General features: G+C 37.4%; 2 protein-coding genes and 1 long non-coding RNA gene across 8 annotated transcripts in view; 1 reads left to right on the forward strand and 2 right to left on the reverse strand.

Annotated features, from left to right (window-relative positions):
* The window catches only part of LOC119485453 (vascular cell adhesion protein 1-like), a 57,783-nt gene that overhangs the window by 16,873 nt on the left and 21,189 nt on the right, over positions 1–19,721 (reverse strand). The window contains exons 7-8 of one of the 5 annotated variants that reach the window (XM_037765080.1): positions 19,331–19,588; positions 16,784–19,115 (exon numbers count right to left, since the gene is read on the reverse strand). The exons of the other annotated variants lie outside the window; for them this stretch is intronic. Of the exons in view, the coding sequence (XP_037621008.1) occupies positions 18,934–19,115; positions 19,331–19,588 (440 nt within the window). The 3' untranslated portion in view covers positions 16,784–18,933. Of the gene's footprint in view, positions 1–16,783; positions 19,116–19,330; positions 19,589–19,721 lie in introns of those variants that run through there. 5 annotated transcript variants of the gene reach the window in all.
* LOC119485457 lies at positions 1,333–3,954 on the forward strand. The gene is made up of 2 exons (XR_005206272.1): positions 1,333–1,540; positions 3,846–3,954. It is a non-coding gene; the product is annotated as an uncharacterized LOC119485457 (long non-coding RNA).
* cdc37 (cell division cycle 37 homolog (S. cerevisiae)) lies at positions 3,587–12,349 on the reverse strand. Of its 2 annotated transcripts, none has more exons than XM_037765086.1 (8): positions 11,947–12,349; positions 8,335–8,631; positions 8,142–8,247; positions 6,931–7,046; positions 6,707–6,829; positions 5,776–5,958; positions 4,025–4,096; positions 3,587–3,894 (listed from the first exon to the last, which is right to left on the reverse strand). In XM_037765086.1, exons 1-8 carry the CDS (start codon positions 12,061–12,063, stop codon positions 3,802–3,804), a joined length of 1,107 nt encoding a protein of 368 aa, XP_037621014.1. In that variant the 5' UTR covers positions 12,064–12,349; the 3' UTR covers positions 3,587–3,801. The 2 variants fall into 2 exon arrangements, with proteins under 2 accessions (XP_037621014.1, XP_037621016.1); XM_037765088.1 differs by having other exon boundaries at positions 11,909–12,349.

Consider the following 19,721-nt stretch of genomic DNA (forward strand, 5'->3'; position numbering starts at 1 on the left):
AATGGTCTGGGTATCATCGGATAATCCGTTATTCCTTTTGAATTCAAAAACGAAAAAACGATTTTTTTATTTATTCGTTTTAAACCAAAAACGAGACACGGTGTTAGTTTAGAACCTGTTTCTGTGGACATAACAGCATGTGTATGCGCGCCTGTGCGCATAAGTGGCAGTATGTATACACCTCTCTGTCAGTTTATTTCTTTCATGAAACATGATAATGTTAAAGATACACTTAATAAAGGCTATATGAGGTGAAAAAAATGCCTCCCCTGTCAAAGCTGATTGCCCGTCCGCCCCTAACACTCTGGCGCAGACCCTGTAAAGTCCACTCCCTTATTTTCCCTGGAAGAAGAGAGAACGAGCTGGGAGACACTCCTGTTTCTCTCGTAGCCTACCAGCCTACTGAAGGTTTCCCCTGTTACGTCATTGTTAAAACATGGTGTGGCTAAGTAAGCGAAATTGAGAGCATGACAGAAACTCATCATGACCCTGAGTCAACTCATCATAGTAGACTATATACATACCAGTAATCTGCACACAAGCAACAGAGCTGGATATTTAGGCAGACCTTTTTTTTTTTATTGGTGGAATTTGGTGGAGGAATTTCAATCCGGAAACAGACTTCCCTGATCTCCTTCCTGTAAGCAGTTCCTCCCTTTGGGGGAAAAGTCATTCTCTGATTCTGCTTTCAAATCCTCAGATCGCACAACTTTTGGTCACCTTTCACCCTCTCCCATATATATATATATCAATTTCAGTTCCTTCCCTTCATACTCCAGATTCCCAACTGTTTTCTCATTTTTAACTTCACGTATTTTTAGTCCTCTCTGACCTCTGACCCCCCTCCCCCACAACATGCTTGGCAGGACTCCCTATCAGTGGGCCAGATATTTTAATGGCACTTGGTGTTAGGATAAGTGCAGCAGTGCCACACAACTGGAATAGAAAACCATCAGGGAACTGTGATGTTTTTATAACTTTTTCAACATACTTTTCTATGACTTTTTTCGACATACTATACAATGACTTTTTTACGACTTTTTTCGACATACTATACAATGACTTTTTTATGACTTTTTTTCGACATACTATACTATGACTTTTTTATGACTTTTTTCAAAAAGAAAGAAAAATATATTTTAGCCACCTAAAAAAACAACTTGATTACACAGATGAATGTGCATTACAGGAAGAAGTCATAACAAGAAGTTACGCTGCCCATTCTGTAAATTAACTTTTTATTCTATAGAATTTGTCATTGGAATGGAGCCTGCTGATTCTGAGGTATCATAATGGTCCCTTCTAGAATCCCGTCGTCGCCTCTGTGCAGAAGCAGAAGTTTCACACAGAACCAGATAGTCAGGAGAGAAACCTGCACCTTAGATATCAAGATTAAAAAATCCTCATACTGAAGAGCAAAGATGCCTGTGTATAACGAGCTCCGTCTGGAGCAACAGCTTTGTGACGCGGTGATCAGAGTGGACAAGGTTGAATTTCACGTGCACAAGATCATCCTCTGCAACTGCAGCTCATACTTCAAGTGAGTTGGTTTATGGGTTGGCCACTAATTTCTTTAACACAATCGATCTTTCGGAGATTGTAGCGGGCTCAGTTTTAAAGCTAGAGGGAAGATACTGGCATCATATGAAAGCTAAGGAATCAATTGGTACCAACCGTGTCATACTAGCTTGTAGTGAAGGAGGTTAAATAACGCTCCAAATGTGTATGTATATTTTGTCAAGCAAAAACTGGCATGGGAATTTTCAAAGGGGTCCCTTGACCTCTGACCTCAAGATATCTGAAGTGTCATTTTCGCTCATGTATTTGAACAATTCTGCATACTGGGGCCTAAATAGTCTTGGAATCACATAAATTGGGTATGACTGTAAAGCTGAGACTCTTGTGGATTAAATGAGCCCAACTGTATTCATGTGTGATGATGTTAGTCTCCATAGTAGCCATTTCCTTGTAGTGAGATCATTTTTTTAAACTTAACCTCAACCCTTAACCCTGTGCTGGGCGCTGATGTTGCAATAGAACGATCAATTGGCATTCACTTCTTAGCAATATACGTTCTTTGGTACAATAGTTGTATTTTGTTTTTAACTAAGCAACCAACCGCAGAACGGTGATGTGATATGGGTTTTCAGGCGTGTTTGTGTGGACAGAGATCATTTCTAAAACGGTGCTAAAAGGCTTGTTTGTCCTTAATCTCTGATGATGTATCATGGTCATTTTATGATTCCCTACAGTAAATATATTACAGATAAGGAAACCAGATTGATTGGTGTTCACCATACAGGCTTCTGATAGTTTGTGGGCTGTCTGTCCCCAAGCAGACTGGAGATGGCGCTGTTGACCGCAGTAGGACAACAGATGCAGGCAGATTGTCTGATCTGTAAATGGTAAGTGCATGTGACGGCATGCTAGACCATATTCAAATAAAATAGGACATTTGGATGATTTTTTTTTTAGATGTATGAGTTTTATATGTCAGAGGTGTAAGCCAGCGTCTCAGAATCAGATCTTGGCAGCTTCTCATTCAGTCTGTAGTTGTGTTACACTCATAAAACCAGATGGCTCGGTGGCTGTTTACTCAACTGATCTGTCAAGATGCTGACTTCACTCACAAAGGTGTGAAAAGGAGGAAAACCTAAGGACACAGCTGCCAACTGTAATGACATATAACATTATGTGCTGCTGTTGAAATGTAACCACAAGTATCAATATTTAGGTGTTAAAATGCCATCATGTGAGAGCTTTCCTTTAACATGATTAATACACTACAGGAGTATTTTATTTATTTACTTTTTTCTTTTCCTATCCTATTTATCAATTTTCTATTTCCTTTATCTCTCGACTTACTTTTTTCTGTTACTATTAAGGTGTATTAAAGATATTTTCTCTGTATTGCCTATAATTTAACTTTATTTATTCATAATTTAGAATATATTTTCTGTGGTCAGCTGTGGTTGCTTGTGTGTTTGTTTTTTAGGTGAGTCGATGGATGTGTTTGGAGTGTTGCTGGACAAAACAGTCTTTTCACCGTACAGTTACTGTTTAATTCATTATTGATAACCAATAAAAATACCCTTGAAAGAATACACTACAGGAGTAAATTGGTGACTTGTATTGAGTCAGCTGATTCTAAAGACATTAATTCAGTCAAGTGTCTGCAATGTAAAATCAGATTGAGGTAAGCCTAAAAGACACCGTATTCTGTCCATATTTTGTCCACTTGGTTGCACAAAAGCAGTTTAAAATTGAAACAGAAAAAGTGCTTTTGTCTGAATATTTCAAATTTTGTACTCCAGTTTTTTTGTTTTGTTTTTAAATCACATGATGGTTTAGTCCAAATGCTATTAAATATGTATATATGTTAGGGCTGTCAAAGTTAACGCGACAACGCATTAACGCAATTCGATCCTTCGGAGGTTGCACCGGGCTCAGTTTTAAAAGGTAGAGTGAAGATACTGAGGTTTTCTGGATAATATTTGTCAATGTTTTGTGTCGTTAATTGATTTCCTGTAATAAATATATACATATATTTGAATAAAGCAAGTATATTTGCCCACTCCTATGTTGTGACAAATCTCCCTTTAAGGTACATTTTGAACAGATAAAAACTGTGATTAATTTCCAATTAACTATGGACAATCACGCGATCAATCGCGATCAAACATTTGAATCGATTGACAGCCCTAGTATATGTACATTATGTTGCATGTATGAAGCATTACTTGCACACTGTTGGACTTGTCCACATCCATTGTCAACTAACAAGGATTGTTCTTTCTTCTCTTATGAATCTTCTTCCTCTTCATCATCACCCTCCTCTGAATCAGGGACCCAAAGTCCAGAGTCAATACACCTCCTGAGGTGGTATTTTCCTTCCTGCAGAGAGAAACACGGTGAGTTCAAGACACAATGAATAAAATGAACAAACAGATGAAAGATACCTTCTGGACTTCTTTAGGTTACGTTTAGTGACTTTAGGGCGAGGCTCAATTACAAACACACTCACCTCAAGGTCCAGTTTGTTTATAGCTTCGTGCAGCATCTCAATGTTCTTCTCATCGTAGCTCTTCTGTATTTCCTACAATACAAAACACAAAACAGTCTAACATGGTCCAATAAACAGACTACTGAAATGACCACTGCCGATTGATGTCTCAGCACTGAAATTGAGTGAGTTTAGTGGGAAAATGCTTTCATAGTCACATTTGAAATTCACTTTTACACAAACCCTGCATCCATAACTTCAAATTCATGTTGCACTACTCACTTTTTCCCCCAAATTTAATGATTTTGAATCCTTTATTACAATCTTAATGTCGCTAAGGAAAAGATGAAAAATGGCGTGTAATCTCAGGAAAGTATATAATGCTGTTTACCTTGCACACAAAGAGCTCATGCCTGACTGGTGGAGTCCATTCTGCTGAGCTGTGTATTGACGTCCCTGATTATCCAAATGGCAACACGGTTCATATCAATAGACCTTGCAAACACTGACTTCAAAGTCTACAAACAACGGTTTTGAAATCTGTGGAAAAAAACGTAGTCTCTCGCACCGACTACCCGACCGTCAAAGTAAAAAGATCTTTTTAAATAGCTAAAGTCAGGAGCCATTAACAGGACGTGAACTTTATGTGGAGGAAAACCAAATTATCTCAAAACAGAATATAAAAGAAAAAGAAAGAAAACGTAGAAAGCAGGGAAGTAGTTTGGCACGAATCTCAATATCTTAGTATAAACAACATACAGTACCTTTACACCATGCACACAATTAAACAATACTGTAAACAAAGTCAACATTATAAGTTTACTCGTGAATTAAAAAAATGAACTACACAATAACTTGTAGCCATGTGGCTAATGCTAGCTTGTTATGGATGAACTGATTTGCAGTATTGACTTTTCTGGCTTGTAGCTTCAGCTGCTAAAGCAAAACAAGGTGGTCATTGATGCGGAGTGTAAACTGGATGAAATGGGAGACGCTCTAACAGGCCTGATGTTTTCCCTCTCAGCCTCGAGGGATGTAGAGCAGGCCAAACAACCACTTTTTTAGTTGCAGTGTAAGGTTATATCAAATATCGCTGACGTAAATTCATATTGAATATCCTAGTTTACAGTGAGGCTGGAAACCTGCAATTTCTAAACTTTGTCGGATCTTACAACCAGGATTTATTGATCGGGTTATTTAAAAACAAAGATACATGAATGACAACACCATATATTGTGATCTGCTGTACTGAAAGTAAGTAAATTATCACAGAGACAGCTTAAGTGGGCAGAAAAGTTGACTCCTAATCTGCCAAAGATAAAGCTGAATTATATCTGCAGTGGTTGTGAATACGGTTTAAAGGGACTGTATGTAAGTTTTTACATGTATAAACATGTTTTAATCTTTTTCTATTGCCAATGTGTGAACAGGTTGTAACCAAACCTAAAAAATGAGACCTTATGTGAATTTCTGGGTTTCCTCTATCAGCATGTAGACTGCTTTTAATGTGAAGAACCTGGGCCGGTTTTTCCGGGAAAATCCAACGGATGTGACGTCATGCGCGCTCACGAGTGCCTTCAGGGCTTACAGTAACGACCAGCCCCCACCACAACTCAGACTCAAACACAAACTCCACCAGTTTGTTGCCTTCCATTAATAGTTAGTTATTCCACATGTAAACAAACAACGTCGACTGACCACTGTGGCAAATTTCTCCCTAAAGAAATACTCACAACTTTGCGTATTCTTGCAGGTGTGTGAGAATGGTTTACCTTTGGTAGTGTTTCATAGACCTCTACAGGGTCTAAACCACCTGGGCCCAGTCTCTTCTGCTTCTCTTCTTCCTCTAGCTCCTTCATGGTGCCCTCCATACGAATCTGCGCACAGCTGCGGATCCGCTCCTTCAGCAGCTCCAGCTCATGGTCGAACGCGTCTTGGTATGGCTTGTCTGCAGTCTGACATGGACACGAAAACACATACAGTAAATGGACAAATTCCCACAAACAGCAGGGGTGTAAGAAAATATCGATACACACGCGTATCGCGATATTATGATGTGTGATACTGTATCGATTCTCTAAAACACTGTATCTTATTAACCCCTTAAAAATCCGACAGTCCACTATTGGGCCAGTCCACTATTTCATCTTTCGGAGGTTGTAGTGGGCTCAGTTTTAAAGAGTGATGGTAGGTACTGACCATGATCATATGAAACTACAAAACCTAAAGAAACCATCGGTACCAACGATGTCATACTAGCTTGTCAGGAAGGAGTTTAAATGACGCTCCAAAGTTGGGCTAGATTTTGGTGAGGAAAAATTTGCATGGCCATTTTCAGACGGGTCCCTTGACCTCTGACCTCAAGATATGTGAATGAAAATGGGTTCTATGGGTACCCACGAGTCTCCCCTTTACAGACATGCCCACTTTATGATAATCACATGCTGTTTAAGGCAAAACATTTCGTTTGCATGCAATAAACATTTGTTGTTTTTTGCTTATTTTAAAATTCCTGGTGTGTTCTTTATACTATAACAGTTTTCCTAAAATAAAATTTAAAGAAAATCTCAATCATCATCATGAATTATTACCCCAGTATCATTATACATATCGTATCGCCAGATTCTTGCCAATACGTCAACAATAATAACTTTCCCTGTGGAAAGTGACGACACAGACAAAGATGTTTTGTTAACTACAGACCTTGATCTTTGAAAAGAATTGTCTGAAGCAGCCTCTTGCGTCGACCTTAAGCGTCCGAGCCAAATCCAAGATGAACTGCATGACGATGGCCTGGTGAGCCACCTGCTCCATCAGCGCGTGTTTCTACAAGTACAGAGAGAATATACAAGGCTTTACCTGGCTGAATCGTTTTGGGCTTTTTTTTACCCAGAGGATGAATGCACACTTTTATCACAAGAACTCACCTCATCTATCTCAAAGTCAATACAGATGACAACAAGGCAATTAGCCGTCTCTTCGCACACCAGATGTGGGTTGTCTGATAGATATTTCTGACTGTCGTCCCAGCGCCGCATCAAACCTGGTGCACACAAATACACATCCAGCATAATGCTACATTCAAACTGAGCTCCAATGGTTGTGTTGTCGACACAGGAAGTAAAATATTTTCTGCATTGCTTGGTGACTAACAATAAAAATGGATGGACCTTTTTCAGAAATGACATTATACTAAATCACTAAAGTACCCCTTTAAAAACATCATCTTAAGTCACAAATTATTAATTTGTAGCTATCAGACTTCCAAAGTCATAAATATCCCATCATACACTGTAGTAAACAGGACCCCCACTAGAGGGCATCATACACCACAAAAATAAACATGTTTAACCACTTGAACCCTGAAGTTCCCACCAATTTATATATATTTGGGTCATTCCTGTTATGCAGCAACATTTCTGTCCCCATGAATTACTTCCTCATATTTTCTTTAAAATGTGTCAAATATTCATAACAAATGGCTTAAATTATAGATTAATGTCTCTAATTACTCACAGAGCTATGGCTAATTTAGCTCTATCTTTTCCACCCTGTTAGGTCTATATACCAATATAAACCAGTCTACCCATAAGGATTATTATTTGAGTGACTGAGATTAGAAAAGACGAAAAAAAACATTTTTTTTTTTCAAAAGTCATGAGGCTGAAATGTCGCGGCATAACGGGAACGACCCATTTATCCTTGTGTCCAAAACTGTTCGGTGTTGACTATTGTGTTTCCCATATGCTCTACAGTATATATGGTGACTTAAGTATCCCACAATGCAACATAAAAAGCAGTATATAATCTATGCACACTAACCAAGAGCTAACTACCACTATAAATTAAATACAAAGAATAGAAAAAAGGGAATTTGAATGATTGGAACAGCCCAAGTAGTGACCAAATTATTTTTCTGATTTTGCCCTAATCGGCATACAATTCAGTATATACTGAGAGGGAAACACACAACCCATATGTTTGGTGTATTTGAAAATCTTGGGACCAGAGGATCAAATAAAGTGTTTTAAACAGCAACATGAAAGAACACATTTGAAAGAAAGGGACAATGTGTGGGAGCAAGAAGGCAAAGACAACAAACACTCAGTCACATCACACATCAATACAAAAAGCATACCAAAGTGTTTGATTTCCTTTGCATACTTCTCCACAAACGTCTTGTGCTTCTCCACCTTTTCCTCCTCCGTTTCCTCCTTTGTCACCGGTTTGATGTTGAGTATACTCTAGAAAACAAGATAAAGCAAACTGATAAATCCAGGATACAGACAAGACACACTAAATCTTGTGGCCCTGCTGACGCCATGCCTTACCTTGCTGAAACCTTCTTTGCTGATAGTGTCAACATCCCAGGGCTGTTTCTTTTCTTCTCGCCTGTGTTGTTCGATCATTTTCTCAAACGACTTTTCATCCTTCTTAAGTTTTCTCACCTCGGCCTGGACTTTCTTCAGCTGGGCCTCTCTGTCCTCATCCTCCTCTCCCTCTTTCCTTCCTTCTTCCAGCTCCTTAAGTCGTCCCTGGGCTTCCTCTAGTAGCCTCTTGCATTCTAATACGTTATTCTCCAGATCTTCCCCTTTCTGCTGAAACTCGGCCATCCTCTCCACCCGGGCCTGATTTGGCAGGCCAGAGAAGATGAGAGTAAATGAAGAAGAAACAGAAGACACAGATGGTGGGAGTTGAGGAGAGGATGAATCACTCAATCAACCAACATTTATTTGTATAGCCCTTTACAATAACCAAAAGGTACCCAACGTTCTTTACATTGACATCAAGAAATAACAAGAATAAAAAATTAACATATCATAAAATCATAAAAAGGTACATAAAAAGCACAGGGAAAATGTCACAGCGCTACTAGGTATTAAAAACCAATCTAAATAAAAAAGTCTTGAGCTTAGATTTAAAAAGTACTAGGTCATGGATGAAAGGGATCAGGTGAGGAGAAGAGGCTCAAAAGTGAAATTACAAGAAAACTAGAACAACCATTCAAAACTAGGGCTGTCAAAGTTAACAAGTTATCATTGGCGTTAAAGCAAATTCATTTTAATGCCACTGATTTTGTTAACGCATTAACAAAATTTATGATATGTAGGGTGCAGTGGGCTCAGTTTTAAAGCTAGAATGAAATATACTGGCATCATATGAAGCTAGAAAACCTAAGGAATACATTGTTATCAACCACATCATACTAGCTTGTCATAAAGGTGGCTAAATTAAGCTCCAAACTTGCACTAAATTTTAGCGAGGAAAAACTGGCATGACTTTTTTCAGAGGGGTCCCTTGACCTCTGACCTCAAGATATACGACTGAAAATGGGTTCTATGGGTACACGACTGACACACTCACACACTGACAGCTGTTGTTGCCTGTTGGGCTTGAGTTTGCCATGTTATAATTTGAGCATATTTTTTTATACTAAATGCAGTACCTGTGAGGGTTTCTTGACAATATTTGTCATTGTTTTGTGTTGTCAATTGATTATACATTTATTTTACATTTATTTTGTATACATACATTTGCATAAGGCAAGCATATTTGCCCACTCCCATGTTGATAAGCGTATTAAATACTTGAAAAATCTCCCTTTAAAAAGGTAGATTTTGAGCTGATAAGAATGTGTGATTAATTGCGATTAAATATTCTAATCGATTGACAGCCCTAACATATGTGTGCATGACAGAAAGAAAAACTAGTCTGCACATGACAGAACTAATTATCAAGGAGCTACATCTTTTATTTAAAAACACTAATGAATCAGTACCTGATGTGGGAGAAGTATCTCAAATATCTTGGGAAACATTAGTTGGAACTATTATGTCTGTTGCTGGGCAATGAAATACATTTAAGGGCATAAATCAGAATGACTTGTTCAGCCTCATTTTGTTATCATAACTAAAATACACACACATGGCCAAATTTGGCTCCAGTGTACCAGCCCATAACATTTCAAACATATCAGCCAGTGGTAATCATTTATTTTTCCGACATCTCTGCAAGCTCTGATTCTCTACAGATATCAGATTTAAGAAATACTGGAATGAAAATAGACAAGGAGGATGCTGGAGACTACAAGTCACGTTCACTTAACTACTGTAGTCATGTGACAGCTCAACACCAGCTAAGCTCATTATTTACACAGAACCACCAGAGCCATACAAACTGAGCTTGACCAATGCAGTTTGCAGCCATACTGTTACTAGTTCCATAATTAGCTTATTTAATTTCAAGTAATTTGTGATTTTACACTTCACAATTTGATTCGTCTATCTAAGGCTGTTGGGTTAAGGCCCTTTCTCTCCTTTTCCTTTTTCTGTAAATCCCTTTTGTAACTTTAGTTTTTTAAAATGTGCTATACACATAGGCTAGAGCAGGGGTCAGCAACCTTTACTATCAAAAGAGTCATTTTAGGCCAAATTAAATCAAAAGAAATCTGTCTGGAGGCGCAAAACATTTAAGCATTGTGACGAAGGTAACACAGTTTATAGTCTAAGTATATAGTATATATGTCTAATGCAGTGAGGGCGTATGAGGGCCACATTGAGGGAAAAAAATCAGAGATTTCCAGAATAAAGTCATAACTTTACGAGAAAAAAGTCCTAACTTTATGAGAATAAAGTCATAACTTTACGAGAAAAAAAGTAGTAATATTACGAGAATAAAGTCATAACTTTACAAGAATAAAGTCATAATTTTACGAGAATAAAGTCATAACTTTACGAGAATAAAGTCATAACTTTACGAGAAAGAAAGTCGTAATATAACGAGAATAAAGTCATAACTTTACGAGAATAAAGTCATAACTTTATGAAAAAAAAGTCGTAACATTACGAGAATAAAGTCATAATATTACGAGAATAAAGTCGTAACTTTACGAGAATAAAGTCGTAACTTTACGAGAATAAAGTCATAACTTTACGAGAATGAAGTCATAACTTTACGAGAAAAAAGTAGTAATATTACGAGAATAAAGTCATAACTTTACGAGAAAAAAAGTTCTGATATTACGAGAATAAAGTCATGACTTTACGAGAAAAAAGTCGTAATATTACGAGAATAAAGTCATAACTTTACGAGAAAAAAAATCGTAATATTAGGAGAATAAAGTCATAACTTTACGAGAATATAGTAGTAATATTACGAGAATCAAGTCATAACTTTACGAGAAAAAAGTAGTAATATTACGAGAATAAAGTCATAACTTTACGAGAAAAAAAGTTCTGATATTACGAGAATAAAGTCATGACTTTACGAGAAAAAAGTCGTAATATTACGAGAATAAAGTCATAACTTTACGAGAAAAAAAATCGTAATATTAGGAGAATAAAGTCATAACTTTACGAGAATATAGTCATAACTTTACGAGAAAAAAGTAGTAATATTACGAGAATCAAGTCATAACTTTACGAGAAAAAAAGTCGTAATATTACGAGAATAAAGTCATAACTTTACAAGAAAAAAAGAAAATAACATGTAAAATTACTACTTTATAATATTATGACTTTATTCTCATAATATTAGGACTTTTTTTTCTCTTAAACTTATGACTTTATTTTCACAATATTATGACTTTATTCTTGAAATCTCAGATTTATTTATATATACAACAATGATAAATAAAAATGAAAATGTAAATTGAAAAACACTTATTCATTTCCATTTTTATAAATCCACAGGGAGCCACTGGGGAGGAGCTAAAGAGCCACAGGTTGCTGACCCCTGACCTCTGACCCCTGGCCTAGAGTTGGCTTGCTAGTGTTTAGTTAGCTATCAGATCCTTCAGCGTCACAGATCTGTGTGTAACACCTGCTGGTCTGTTGGTCTGTTGGTCTGTATGGACTCCTCTGGTTGTTGGTTACTAGTTCAATCACATCTACTGGTAAAACTAACCAGGTATCACGGCTACTACACGTGTCCCTGCTGCTGACCCGGTGTCTCATCCTGAACAGGCTCTGCGTGTCGACGTACGGACTGGACGCGTCTTCATCGTCGGACACATAGATGTGATCCCAGCGGCTGTAGTCGATGCCCGCTCCGGTGCTCATCTCCACGGCTGTTTCTTCCTCCTTCTCTGGTTTCAGCTTCAGTAGGAGACGGCAGGGATGTTCAGCTGGGACTCTACTGACAAGACGGCAGCAAACCAGACTGTAATTGGTAGTTTCTCAATCCTCTTAAAGAGGCAGGCAGCCACAAGCCGTCTGATCCAGGGATGTGTTACCATGGTGATCACCTCTTTAACTGCGGCAATCAATACACGTCATCAAGAAGCCCCGGGGGGTCGTTCTATTTTTTTTTTTATAATACTTTATTTCCAAAGTTCAATAAAATATAATCGCATGCTCCGATTTTTCATTACAATTCTGCAAAAATATTTTACAGTATAAAAAATAATTTAAAAATAAATTATAAATTATACAACAAATAGAGTCAGAATAAAGTCATAACTTTACGAGAAAAAAAAGAGTAATATAACGAGAATATAGTCATAACTTTACGAGAATAAAGTCATAACTTTACGAGAAAAAAGTCTTAATATTACGAGAATAAAGTCATAACTTTACGAGAAAAAAAGAGTAATATAACGAGAATATAGTCATAACTTTACGAGAATATAGTCATAACTTTACGAGAAAAAAAGTCGTAATATAATGAGAATAAAGTCATAACTTTACGAGAAAAAAAAGAGTAATATAACGAGAATATAGTCATAACTTTACGAGAATATAGTCATAACTTTACGAGAATATAGTCATAACTTTACGAGAATATAGTCATAACTTTACGAGAATATAGTCATAACTTTACGAGAAAAAAAGTCGTAATATAATGAGAATAAAGTCATAACTTTACGAGAAAAAAAGTCTTAATATTACGAGAATAAAGTCATAACTTTACGAGAAAAAAAGAGTAATATAACGAGAATATAGTCATAACTTTACGAGAATAAAGTCATAACTTTACGAGAAAAAAGTCGTAATATTACGAGAATATAGTCATAACTTTACGAGAATATAGTCATAACTTTACGAGAAAAAAAGTCGTAATATAACGAGAATAAAGTCATAACTTTACGAGAAAAAAAGTCGTAATATTACGAGAATAAAGTCATAACTTTACAAGAAAAAAAGTCTTAATATTACGAGAATAAAGTCATAACTTTACGAGAAAAAAAGTCGTAATATTACGAGAATAAATTCATAACTCTACGAGAAAAAAAGTCGTAATATTACGAGAATAAAGTCATAACTTTACAAGAATAAAGTCATAACTTTACGAGAAAAATAAATTAAATAGATTATAAATTATACAACAAATAAACTGAAAGGAAAGGTAAAGATGAATAAAAACAAAACAAAATAAAAAAAACAAACAAACAACATTCGGGGTCTGCTAAACAATTGGAATTAATTTGAAATGTCTAAACAATTTAATAGTTTTAGTCAATTTAGAATTTCGTCGTTTTATACCGATAGACTTTATAGAGACTTTCTTGACCTGACTGCAAAATGATGTTTTAAAGGTCCCATATCGTGCTCATTTTCAGGTTCATACTTGTATTTTGTGTTTCTACTAGAACATGTTTACCTCCTGTAATGTTCAAAAAAAACTTTATTTTCCTCATATTTTCAGACCTGAATATGCCTGTATTTACCCTCTGTCTGAAACGCTCCGTTTTAGCGCATTTTGACGGAATTGCAACTGCGTTGCTAGGCAACAGCTTGGGTCCATGTGTACTCCCTGTCAGCTGATGACATTCACATACACTGCAACAGGAATAAACTGGGATACATTTAGAATGTTTATATTTAAAATTGTGTCAAATGTCTAAATTTTGTATATTCGTGACATCACGAATGGGCAGAAATCCTGACAGCTTGTTTCAAATGTAGAGTTTCTGAATACAGGCTGTGTGTATTTCCCTGTGGATTGAGTGTTTCGATACTTTCATAGGACTTAAGCCTGCTTTATAAAGAAAAAACATGAAAATCTCACTTCTTTATAATATGGGACCTTTAAATTGACAAACATTATATGTGTTATTCATGGCGTAATTCAACAAAAAAAGATATTTGTTTCTCACTTTTGACTACCGTTCTATTTTTTTTGCGATATAAGGTCCTATTTGGTCCACCGGAGAGGGCGGGACATGTAAAATGTAAAATGAAAAAGTTCTCTGGCTGGTGGCCGGTGCTTGGTATTTCCTCAACTGATCTCAACATGGCGGTCACAAACTCTCTCATTTTACACCTAATCAGTACACTAAAATATGTTTCTGAAAACATTTGAGGCAAGAAACAGGCATTACAGTAACAGAATATTGATTCATATTGGATCAGCGCTGCCTAGTTTGACCGTTTGATCAGAGTTTGTGAGTGATTGACAGCACCGGAGGAGACACAGGCGCATGATTTTTTTCGGATTATCTGTCTTATGCACTACTGTCAGGATATAGTGACCGTTTTATAAAAATAACCGTTTTTAATCATGTTTATTCCAACTTGCCAACTTCAGCTTTAATATAACAGAGCAAAGAAATAAAAGTTTAGGAAAAGTATTCTCCAAGAGGTTAATGGATGGTGAATAATACTGTTTATTCAGTTTTTACTGGAATCTTAATCACATTGTTATCACGTCACTGCTGTAGTTTATTTGCGCCACTGTTTCACTTTCTACATCCAGTCGCCTGTGTGTGAGCTCCAGGGAGATTTGTAATTGAATGATGAGGACAATAAGGGTACGACAAATAACATGTTTTCAAAGGTCAACACTTATACAATTGCAAGCATGGACTTCTGCCACCATAAACACTGACGCACAGGGTAAGAGTTCCAGGATGCACAGGTGTTTCCTCTTGAAGTGTTTTCAGTTTTGCGGCTGATGATCACACTATAGACCTTTTCCTTGTCGTTATGTTGCTAGGTCAACAGCTTTGGTCCAAGTTTGCTTTCAGCAAAGGGGCCCATTTCAAATGTTTATGTTGTCAAGTTTGAAAAGGTCTATAAACATGTCCACAATATTCAGTGATGGCTTGCAAAAAAATTGTAGGCCGTCATTCATTTTTAGTTGGTTGTTATACACATGACTGTTATGGACTAAGACGTGAAGAATGGACCTGCTCTCCAGTCTCATGTTAACCCCATGATCCCCATGTTATTTTGTCAGTAGGAGGCTAAATATCGCTCCAAAGTTAGGCTAAATTTTGGCGAGGAAAAACTGGCATGGCCATTTTCAAAGGGGTCCCTTGACCTCTGACCTCAAGATATGTGAATAAATGAATGGAAATGGGTTCTATGGGTACTCAAGAGTCTCCCCTCTAAGACATGCCCACTTTATGATCATCACATGCAGTTTTGGGCAAAAAACATGCAGTTATTTGATTGCAGTATAAATATGTTTTCTTCATAAATTGCATATCACTGTAAAGCTGAGACTCTTGTAGATCCAATCAGCCCAATTGTATTCATGTGTGATGATGTTAGTCTCCATAGCAGCTATTTCATTGTTGTGAGACCTTTTTTTTTTTTTAACTTGACCTCACAGTATAAAATGACCTGTGGTGACCTCTAGGATAATCACAGCCTCATGAAATTTTACAACCACAAACTAGACACCTAGAGCATTCAGAGTATGGATGGCTTTCCTAGGTAGATTGACAATAAGGGGGTTTCTGAGCAGTTTACACAACAGAAGTGCTCGCCATCCAATTGCCTAAAAAGGCAATTCTTGCAGAAATCTCCAAATGTCAAAAGTTTTTGATACCTGGCTTTTTCTATGGTGTTCCTCAAGGTCTTGTTGTCATAATGTGGTATTTTGGAGGGATTATTGATCATCTTTATCAATTCTCAAGTGGTAAAAAATGGTTAAATTTAGCACCAAATCTGTGTAACAAATGGTATCAACCCAAAACTTGCTTATGAGACATAATAGAGCATGGGAATGGTCATCATATACCTCTATCATAATGTTCTAAGCCCTTATCTACTTTCACAATTTATTTTAATTAATTCACCGATTAATTCATTAATTAATTCATGTTTATTTCTGATTTATGACTAGAACAACTCGCAAATTAATCTTCAGGTTCCCAGCTTTCAGATGACGTACACCACTTCTATGTGACATCTACTGTTGACCGGCTATCTCCCCCTAAAGACCCCTTGTACCCTCCTAAAAAGTTAGTTAGTTCATCAGAAGTTTATCTAATATTAGTGATCGAAAATAAAGTTTCTCATGCCCTTTTTCCTCTTCTCATCTCCTCCAAGTTTCTTCCTCATAGGAGAGGAGATGTGGTAATGGACGGGAGGAAAAGAGTGGGAGTGAAACATTTCTGGGATGTATTTACTCGCAGTGGAGATTCCCGTAAAAGCCTCAGAGATCAAAAAGAGATCTTAAAGAGTCCAGTTAGCCTAACGATGAAGAATCTCATAAACAGGAAATCTATAATTACGTATACCAGTTACATCAGTACTTTGGGGGTTTGCTGTAGTCTACTTGCCATTTTGTCTGACTGTAAAACTTAGTGAGAACGCTTTCAATCTTTCAGGCAAGGTCAGACATTGGATTACGGGAATCTAAGGCCAATCTGTGACTGTAATACTTTAAGTTAACATAATTAGGAAATAGAGAGCAGATAATGTCGTATTTTTAACATACTGGTGCATTAATATTGTGGTGTTTTAACACTGCCTCCATTTAATATTCTTCTATGTATTTTCAACTGCCTTAAATACAATAGAATATCAATAAAAGTGTCTGGGATGCATCTCATTGCAAAAAGTGATCATTTATTTACAATTTTTAAAATAAACATGGTCAAAGCTTATACAATATTTCCTTATTTGAGTTCCAGTGCGCAGTTCATTATTATACAGTTGTTGCTTACATGAATTCCTCTTTTTCAGTGTCACTAAGCGAGCGCATTAATACAACACACACACATACACACAAATATAGCCACACGAAGAATGTATGCACACGGAAACTGTTGCTCTAGCTGCGGTCAGGCACAAGCTTTCAGTGGTTTAACATAGCTGTGAAGTTCAATGTGAGCATTTTCACATAGTATTTAAGCTTTATATATACAGTACATCTCTGAAGACTAAGTTATGAAGTCCTTTATAGTAACATAACCGAAATACAACAGAGAGAAATAGTAAAGCAGCATATTTAACAGCTGTATTGGATGTTTCAGTAAAATGTGGCCAAATAAGCACCACATAATATCGACTTGTTAACATGAACCTATAGTTCCCCATTTCCCTTGGCAAACTGTTTTTTTTTTTTATTTGATTGTTCTAATTCACTATTTCACTTATTAAAAAGAACTGTATATATAAACCAGGCTACTTTCACTTGTGAGTCTTGCATAAATCAATTTACATTAATAGCCTGTGCTCATTTAATAGATAACTTATACATTTCTTAATATCAAACAATCAGTATACTAGAATGTAAAATTTTCTCTTTCACCACTCTACATCCATAATCAATACACTATAATTCTGCATAAAACTGCAGCTGGAATCGGTCTTACAACTGTGATATTTTATATTCACATATGTGTGTGCTTTAGGACAACGCACATGAATCAACATTTCTGTAAATGCGCCGGAGTTAGCAAGCCAGCTACTTTTCAACTGCAGTCTTTGACAGGACTTAAAAACCAATGAAGTGACAGTTTATGAAACAGAGGACATGTGAAACGCTGAAATGATGACAATAGTAACAAAAGCAGCACTTTTAACTTTACAGAGATATTTAAATTTTTTGTAGTAATGAAATAAGCTGAGCTGTATACATCTCTCCTTTATACGTGTAACTCTGTGCATCTGTCTTAAGAAGTTGTAGTTTTATTGCCTAAACCTAAAGAATCCTTTTTGTTTGTGTTCAAAACGTGACATTTCAATCAGTTATACATGTTTGAACGTGTTGCTTTTAAGTTTTACTTTCACTTTTACAACGTAGTAGGCGTAGTAGGCCCCTAATGACCCACATCTATGGTGCTTAGAGAGACTGATAATGCCTATTTAATGGCCTGATGACAGTCGAATCGGGTGACACCGTGTAACACTGTGTAACGCTGTGTAACGCTATGTAACTTAATATTCTGCGAACACAGCAGTTGGGTATAAGAGATCTAGTGACTTGTTCCATTCAGTATTTAGGTTAACACAAGTTGAAACTTGACTTAAACTCCTTTTTATTATTTGAGGCATTTTATGTCATTAGTGAGGGAGAAAGAGACGCAACAAATGTCCATACACTAGGGGTGTGACGATTCACTCAGCTCACGATACGATACGATACACGATACACGATACACGATACACGATACACGTTATTGGGTTCACGATCTCGATACGATACAATATTTTAACGCGCTGTTAGCCGCCGAGCCAACGCGCTGTTAGCCGCCGAGCCAACGCGCTGTTAGCCGCCGAGCCAACGCGCTGTGCTTGTGTAAACAGCAGCGGTGGATGAGAGACAGCGGACAGAGCAGATCGACACGTTGCTTTCCTCCATGTTTAACCGTTTCATCGTGTTTATGCTTGTTGAACAGGTATAATAACAAAGTTTTATTGCACTTAGCAACGAGCGTAGCGTCAACTCGTCTCTCCACCGCGGCCTCTCTGATCAGCTGTTCACTGACTGCGCTGTGTGTGTGTTGATGTGTGTGGAGCTCCGACAGAGAAGCTGCGGCCGTGCGTTACGATTGTTTGGTTCAATTTCAGCGAGGGCAGACCAGATTTTACTGAGCATGAGTTGTACCCTGAGAGGCTGCAGCTTCAGCCCCGGAGCCCCATATGTACGTAGTACCTATTATGCTCTGATATCGCGATCCAGTTTTTCGTCCCGACAATGCATTTCGTCGCACGATATTTCGTCACACCCCTACCATAGGCTACACATTTTCATCAGGCCGCAGACTTTACTCCGCAGTTGGCAGGTAAGAGCGTTGAAAGTGCAACAGAAACATCCTTCAGGTTGTAGTTTCCCGTTTTGTGTTTGTAGTGAGAGCTGTATACAATCAGGCCCAAGATGACAGCCAGAACAACAACTGCTACTATCACACCTATAATGACTACCGTGTTGTTTCCTGCAGAGAGTTGGGTGAGGGGGATGGGTAAAGAGAAAAAGGAACAGAGAATATCTCACGTCAAACCAAAAACCACAATGAACTTCCTTCTTGATGTCATGTGTGTTAGCATCAATTCTCAACTGCTGTGAGAAAGCAGCATGTGAAAGCAAATAGTGGTTGCACTAACTTTCCAGTAACAGTCATAACCCTGAAGACTGGACAGTAAAACTCACCTTTTACATCCACGTCAAACTTCACAGTGACACCCCCTAGGTAGTTTCCGACAGAACAGGTGTACAGCCCTTTATCCGCAGAAGTTACAGAGTTGATGTTGAGAACGCTGCTCTTGGAGGTGGATGGGTTGTTTGATGGGAGTTTCCAGGTGTACGAGGGGCTGGGGTTTCCCACAGCCGAGCAATTCAGTTGTAGAGGGTTTCCTTCCGTTACGGTGATTGGATCTGGATGTAATGACCCCTCTAGATGAGGCCCATCTGTGTGTCGATTGAGGAAGAAATACAACACATCATTACAGTAACATGGGAACAATTTTTTGAAATTTAAACTGAAAGTCCATTGATGTAGATATAAGACACATTGTGTAGAGAAGTGGTGGAAAGTACCGTC

This window comes from Sebastes umbrosus, chromosome 3, assembly GCF_015220745.1.
Source record: "Sebastes umbrosus isolate fSebUmb1 chromosome 3, fSebUmb1.pri, whole genome shotgun sequence".
Taxonomy (NCBI): domain Eukaryota; kingdom Metazoa; phylum Chordata; class Actinopteri; order Perciformes; family Sebastidae; genus Sebastes; species Sebastes umbrosus.

Bases quoted from the DNA above. Each gene is read 5' to 3' on its own strand.
- cdc37 (XM_037765086.1), bottom strand. From the start codon at position 12,063: ATGAGCACCGGAGCGGGCATCGACTACAGCCGCTGGGATCACATCTAT. The intron at 8,632-11,946 runs GTCAGCAGCAGG...CTGCCAAATCAG, and splicing joins TGTTCAGGATGAGACACCGG to GCCCGGGTGGAGAGGATGGC. The intron at 7,047-8,141 runs GTATGCTTTTTG...TGTGTGCACCAG, and splicing joins AAAGGAAATCAAACACTTTG to GTTTGATGCGGCGCTGGGAC.